At 35.0% G+C, this 7,543-nt stretch overlaps 1 protein-coding gene across 1 annotated transcript; it reads right to left on the bottom strand.

The window, feature by feature from the left end:
* Window positions 1-4,308: 4,308 nt before the first annotated feature.
* Window positions 4,309-6,351, bottom strand: ugt5a5 (UDP glucuronosyltransferase 5 family, polypeptide A5). The gene is made up of 2 exons (XM_084397735.1): window positions 6,294-6,351; window positions 4,309-6,194 (listed from the first exon to the last, which is right to left on the bottom strand). The coding sequence occupies exons 1-2, from the start codon at window positions 6,302-6,304 to the stop codon at window positions 4,604-4,606; spliced, it is 1,602 nt and encodes a 533-aa protein (XP_084253861.1). The 5' UTR covers window positions 6,305-6,351; the 3' UTR covers window positions 4,309-4,603.
* Between the last annotated feature and the right edge of the window lie 1,192 nt (window positions 6,352-7,543).

Here is a 7,543-nt window from a genome sequence, read left to right as displayed (position 1 = left end):
TCTTTAGATTGTTCTTAGTTCTTTACACTAAGAAAAAAGGGTTCTTGTAAAGAACGGTTAAGTGAAAGATTCTTTGGGGAACCCAAAATGCATCACTGCAAAACACCCCTTTTTAACCTTTATGGAGGTCTTCAGGGGGTTTGTGGAGAAAATTGTCTTGTTTGTTCAGTAGGCCTATTTTAGGTTTAAAGCTTGATTTAAACCTACTTGGTTGCCATTTTGAGTTCATTGAAATAAAAAATTTGAGTTACTACAATGAAGGAAATTGGTTTAATAAATAGAAACTCTAAATATTATGTTCTCTGAACCACATTACTTATCTAAATTGATTTGACAAAAGATAAAAAGTTAACAAATCATGAAAATAATTTTTTTAAGTGCGGTGGTGACAACTGGCAACTGTTGCCAGAGATTTACCGTAAAAATAGAGTGCTGGCAATGCATATAATAATTACAGTTTCTAACTGACCTATACATTTACATCATGTAAATATACTGAGTTTTAATCTGAATCTGTCTGGCACTGTATTGAGAATAACACAAGTGTGGAAGGTCACAAGATGAATCAAAGTTTAAAATAGGCCTCAATTAAACGCAACATAAAACACTCAAACGTATAACAGACAACAAGAATAAAAAGTAAAGAAATGTGATGGTTTGTAGAAGGAATAGTGGCGATGGTCTTTTGTCCATAAACAGGCTAATATAGCTTTTCATGCATTTTCTTTTGTAAAAAAAACAAACAAAAACAATGTATTGTACAGCAAATGTGTGCATTGCTTTGTTAAATATAATATAAATGTGCTGTTTGTGTAAATGAGATGAATGAATGAAAATAAGGTGGCACATCTATTTTGTGATATTAACTTTTCGCACTCTAGATGTAGTCGTTTAAAAAAAACAGATATTGATGGGATCATGGGACATTACTGTAAACTGAGTTTCACAACACACTTGCTGCAACAAACCATCTTTTAGGAAAACATGAATTTAAATATTTCTATATACTTGTTCTGTATAGGAAACCTGCCACAAAAAATTAAAATCTTATAACAGTAAGAGTTTATTATTCTTTTTTAATCAGCATATTAAACACTAGTCTATTATTGCCACACATTGACATTCCCTGCCCAAATAAACAGTTCTCATGTTGACAGTTTACTGCCATCTACTGGACAATGCACGTATATATCACTTCATATATTTATATCATTTCCTTGGGGATTAATGTTAATGTTAACAGAATATGAATGTAAAAAATGCCATAGTAAAAACATGTTTATTGTTTAACTGTATGTTATAACTTGCATAGGGGAAAAAATGCTTAATTATGTCATTTTAATTTTAATAATGTGTTTTTTTTGTGCAAAAATAATAGCTTATTTTATTTATATTAACCAATCTGAATTTTGCAGAAAGTATTTTGTAAGCTATGGCATAGCAAAAATAGACAATTGTGCTCTTTGAACCAATCCACCTACATTATAAACAAAAGCATCAAGAAACAACTATCTTCAATACTTAAACATCAGCATTCTATCATTCACTTGTGTCTCTCACATTGCACTCTGTGATTGTTTGCACTTGTACCCTACTGAGTGGGCAAACATGGCACTTCATGTCATGCGCAAGCTGTTCACACTGGCTCTAAATAGATAGTGTGATATCTATGTATACATAAACTGTACATCAAGTTTTCAGCGGTTTATATGGATGCATGAAAATTGATTCCCAAAACTGACACATCCCACGCAGGCGATGTTAAACAAGTGTTGGAAATGCCAGAAATGCCCAGAAATGCCACCACATAAGTTTCAGTTCACCTTGCCACGGAGGTTTCCACTTCTGTATTCGGTATAGCTTGCAGATCTGTCTGGTATACTTCCTTTTTGCTCCCCTTCTCATCAACCACAACAGATGAAATGTGCATGTGCTCAGAAATACACACAAAGGAAAATGCAAAGTTGCAAATAATGTTTTTAAGCTTACGCTTATATGCAATCTATATCCTTTAAAGAATTATTAATTCATTAATTCATTAATTTGTTATATTTTAATTGGCATTTTGGGGCGTGATTTCATTTAAACTGATCAACTAATGTCTGTTTTCACCAATACTGAATGTATTATGATAAAAATATCTAGAGGAAATTGATCAATGAACAATGAAAAGAACAAAGTACCAGTTCAGTGATGCTGATGATGCCTCTGGTGTTCTTCCAGCATATGATTACTGTTGCTATTAAAACAGCAATGTGTCATTTGCATATCATTTGCACTCTCAGATATGAGCACATCCTTCTGACAAGGTCGAGCAACAGGAAGCATGTTCGATTTATTTTTTTATATGACTCACAACCACCCAAAACAGTTTGACAAAGTAATAATGATACTTATTTATTAAATGAACATAGTAAAAAAAAAGTTGCTGCCTTAAAATTTTAAGTACAATCAACAGTCATTTCAACTTAAATCACATCAAACTGACTTTAAAAAAATGAGTTGAATCTTGTATAACATAAAAAAGTTGAAAATTGCTTAATTTATTTTGATGAGTAAAAGCAATGTAAAACATATGTTGCCATAACTTATTGATCATTACAGTGCATGAATAAATGAATGAGTAAATAAATAAATAAAGTCACACATTTCTGTACATGCGTAATGTACAGGCCATACAGATACAGATTTAATTATTTTATATATATAATTCCAGCCTTAGGTGTGAAAAAGTTCCTTAGTTCTAGAAAAAGTGGTATATGCCCAACTTCTATTGCACCTCAACTCCAACAACATCTTTGAAAAATTTCAGTCTGGTTTTAAATCTTGTCACAGTACGGAAACTGCTCTTTTAAAAGTTTTTAATGATCTTCTTTTAATTTCTGATTCTGGTAGCTCTGCTGTGCTAGTGCTTTTAGATCTGACTGCAGCGTTCGATACGGTTGACCACAAGATTTTATTGCCAAGACTCGAGTCCTGTGCAGGCATTAAAGGCACAGCTCTGAAGTGGTTTCAGTCATATTTGACAGACAGGTCTTTTTCTGTAAACCTTGGGCCTTTTTACTCAAACAAAGCCCCGATTAACAGCGGGGTGCCTCAAGGCTCAATTTTAGGCCCAGTCTTGTTCTCGCTGTATATGCTGCCCATGGGATCAATCTTCCAAAAATACAATATTTCCTTTCACTGCTTTGCAGATGACGTCCAAATTTATTTACCTCTGAATACTAAAACAAACTCAGTTGAAGCACTGAGAAAATGCCTACTTGAAGTAAAAGATTGGATGTCACTACATTTTTTACACTTAAATGACAAAAAAACTGAAGTTGTAACTTTTGGGGAGCCCGATGTCTTTGGTTTGAACAGTGCTCTTGGCCCACTATCCTCAAACTGCTGCCCGTGTGTAAAAAGTCTTGGTGTTTTTATTGATAGTTCTTTGAAACTCGATAAACAGATTAGCTCAGTGGTAAAAACAAGCTTCTTTCAGCTCAGACTTCTTGGGAAATCGCTTGCCTTGGACTATTGTAACTCTTTGTACTATGGCCTTGATCAGTCTTCAGTTCGCCGATTGCAACTGGTTCAAAATGCAAAAAAAAAAAAAAAAAAAACCTGTACTGTCGTCTCTCCACTGGTTGCCTGTCGCTTTCAGAATCCATTTTAAGATCTTATTATTTGTTTTTAAATCTTTGAATGGATTGGCACCATCATATTTATCTGATATGCTAATTTTGCATACCCCAGTTAGAGCACTTAGGTCTACTGACCAGTTGCTTTTAGACTGTCCAAGATTCAGACTGAAAACTAGAAGGGACAGAGCTTTTTCAGTAGCAGGTCCTAAGCTCTGGAACTCTCCTCCTCTCAATATTAGAGCAGCTACCTCTATCGAGAATTTTAAATCACTTTTAAAAACTCATATTTTTGCACTGGCCTTCAACGTAAGCTTGAGCTGTGACATTTTTAACATTATTTTAAGCATAGTTTTATTTGTTGTCCGTTTTTCGTACTATTTTTGGCCTATTCTGTTTTGGAAGGTTTTTATGTTTTTATGTCTTTTTTTAATCTTATGCTGTTCCCTGTATCTGTACAGCACTTTGGGGCAGTAGTGACTGCTTGTAAATGTGCTTTATAAATAAACTTTGACCTTGACTTTGACCTTGAAAATAATTATAAAAAAATAGCTTTCAATATATTTTTAGTTCTCATTAAAATGTATACTTAGAAATATTAGATTTAAGATTTAAAATGTGCTGTCTTAAAAACACTGGGATTTACACCAGGAAATGGAAATGAATTACAACAAGAAAAAAATGTAAACCACAAAGAACAGTTTATTTCATATTGTTGCATCATTCAAGTTTAATTATATAGTACGTTTTTTACCATTTTTAGTCAGAATAGTCATATTGAGCTCACGTCTAATGACTATTATGATGTATTTGTGGCAGCATTGTGATTTTAATTTCTCAATGAAAACTAGAATAAATGAGCATAGGTAAAAAGATGAATTTTAAAATGAAAATGTACATATGTTTTCATGTGTCATTTTACAACTTTTCCAAGAAAATATTGACACATTTCAGTCGTGAGATTTGAGCTAAGTATTCAGTCACTCGGATTTAATTTTCTTTTTAAATACTACTTTAAAACAAAGATATTTTATGATAGAGTAAATCACACAACAAAACAGCACAAATACCATCAAAAGAGTCCAAATAACATCTATAGAGTAGTACTCAATCCAGGACATTCTGAAAGACTGTGTTCGTAAATGAGGGGCTCCTCTATTCCTCATGACAAACTCAATCCAGAAGACGGCACGATCAAGAGGTTTCATTGGCTGGTCGTGATGCAGTCTGGACAGTCTCTGCATGTTCTCCCTGTAAGATGAGTTATGCAAAACCTCCTTTAATGCCTCGAGAAACACATTCCTGTCCAGAGTCGCAATATCTACAATCTTTGCTGTTCCCTTTGCTTGCATCCTGGAGAGATTGTCAGGTTGGTCAAATACTATAGGTAGACCCAAAATGGGAATCCCATGATAGATGGCTTCCTGAATTCCATTGGTGCCTCCATGTGTTATAAACACTTTAGTTTGAGGATGTCCAAGCAGGTCGTTTTGGGGTAACCAGTCCACAAGTACTGTATTATCACCAATGTTGACAGGTCGAGGTCCAGTGTGTTTCCAAATAATTTTTTGAGGCAGTCTGGCAAAAGCGCCAGCAATTTCCTCTGTGATGTCTTGTGGAAGATGACTAAAAAGAGTTCCTAGGGACATGACAATGACGCCATGATCTCCTGAGCTCCGCACAAACTCCCCAAGATCAGCTGGAAGCGGCTTAGCTGGTTTACACTGGAAGCCGCCCATATAGACGATATTGGGCATTGTGGGTCGTGGAAACTCAAACGTAAAGTCATTTCTCATGAGCCAGATGTCGGCATCCCGAAGAAGGTTTTTGTAGTTGATTTCTGATCCAAAGTATTTGTTGCAGAAGGACTGGTAGTGTGAGGAGACAAACCTGGTTTTGTGATAAAGCAAAAACAAGTATCCCATTACGTTCTGCACTCGTTGAGTAAACGTCATCTTATCAGTCAGCTCTACTCCTGGAACAGGAACATACGACAGAGGTGAAGGAGCTATTTCGTAATGTGCTTCTCCATGCATCGTCCAACGGACATTTAGCACAAGAGGGAGGGCAAGACGATGGGCCAGGAAAACTCCACCTCCAAAAGCCGGATCTGTCAGAACCAGGTCATACTTTGCGGTATGAAGTGAATCCATTAAGTCTTTATTTTCAAATATTTTTCCCATGAAGGCAAGTTGATTGCAATGCATCTCTTCAAATACCATTCCAACCTCGGAAGTCAATGTGAGGTAAGTCCAGATGGACATCTTTTCTCTTCTGATGACCAGAATGTGTCTTACAAATGCATCAAGCAGCTCCTTTTCAATGCCACCGCTATTAGAAACAGTGATGGAGGTGTAGAAAGGAGACTCTTCCTTGATATACCAGCTGTTGGAGGCTCTAAGCACCGTCACGTTGTGACCTCGTGAATGTAATTCCTCGATCAGGACCTTCATGTTCACCCAGTGACTTCCATCCAGTGGAAAAACTAACACTTTACCTCCTAACACTTGAGATAATATGCTCAAGAATGTTAGCAAAGTGACAGGGAGGTAATGCATATTTGGTTTTAACCTTTGATGAAAGAAAGTTACAAAACATTTCAGTTACACACAATATGCCAACACTTATTATAATTGTTTAGGATAAATAAAGGTAATCTGTTTCACTTACCACACGAGCATGTGACTGACCGGGTAAGTTCCTCACTGCATTCCACTACTAAAATGGTGTGAAACAAGCCCTGCCCAGCTAATACGTGCAAAACACATTGGGAGTGCACAAGTGGAAGTTAACACCCCTCCTCTCTGCACACAAAACATGTCTAAACTTGATATTATTCTGAGAAGTGCATTGGTTTAGAAGCTTCTAAATCCTCTACCGACCAAATACAATAACTTATTAATACACAACAACAAACTTTTTGACGCCAATACAGTTTTTCCAAATCTTCCTAATCTTAGTGTTAACCAATGAGACAAAAGCGCCAGTGAAAAGCTTAAAATGAAATATATGCTTCTGCAGTAGATTTTAATTAGATAAGATTAATTATGTTACTAACCATGAAAATCTGAACTTAGATTTTCATCTTATGATAAACCTTTTATTCCCATTTTTATGTCTGATGGTGACTAACTTTCCATTCCAGATCTAACAAAAAAACAGGATAACTTTTACTTCCTTTTATTTAGGATGTAGCCACCAGACGAACTTTCGATATGATCTAATCTTCTAACAAAGGGGGGACATTTACTGAAGTCTGTCTCGTTTATCATTTATGCTGCGCAGCAAGAGAACTAGTTAGTAAGGGAAAACAAGTTAGGAGATATTGAGTGGGGACGTCGATTTGTAGACGAGACCCAGATAGTCAGATTCAGGGAAAAATCCACAACACTTCTTATGAAAACACAAATCATAATTGATATTTGATGGAAATGACACTGAGCTTTTAGGAAAAAAATGACAAAAACTATTTATTGTAAAGCATACACTGTTGGATGTTACACAAAGTAAACTAGTGAGAGAATGATGGCTTTTTAGAGCCATCTTGATTTTCTTTGAAAATATTTGTAAAACATTCTTATATTTAATCTATTAATCTCAAGAATTACAATATGCATTAGAAACTCACTTATCCTCATTGAAATGTACTTGCTGTTCCAAGACTAGATCGATTAGGGGTAGCATACATCATTTAAACTTTTTCCAAATCATTATTTCCCGAAAAATAATGTAAAAATGTAACAAAAAATAAATAAAATAATAATTGCATCATAATAAGTGTATTGTGATTGTCAAAACATTGGTAACTAAACAGAATTTCATAAGTTACAATCAATGTTTACATGGGTTACTGTTTTATTAGTGCTTGAAATTTCACGATTTCAATTTGATTCCGGTCTTGATACAATATCGATTCATTT

The sequence above is a fragment of the Rutilus rutilus genome (assembly GCF_951802725.1).
Source record: "Rutilus rutilus genome assembly, chromosome: 23".
Taxonomy (NCBI): Eukaryota; Metazoa; Chordata; class Actinopteri; order Cypriniformes; family Leuciscidae; genus Rutilus; species Rutilus rutilus.
This window is presented reverse-complemented; position numbering and strand designations above follow the sequence as displayed.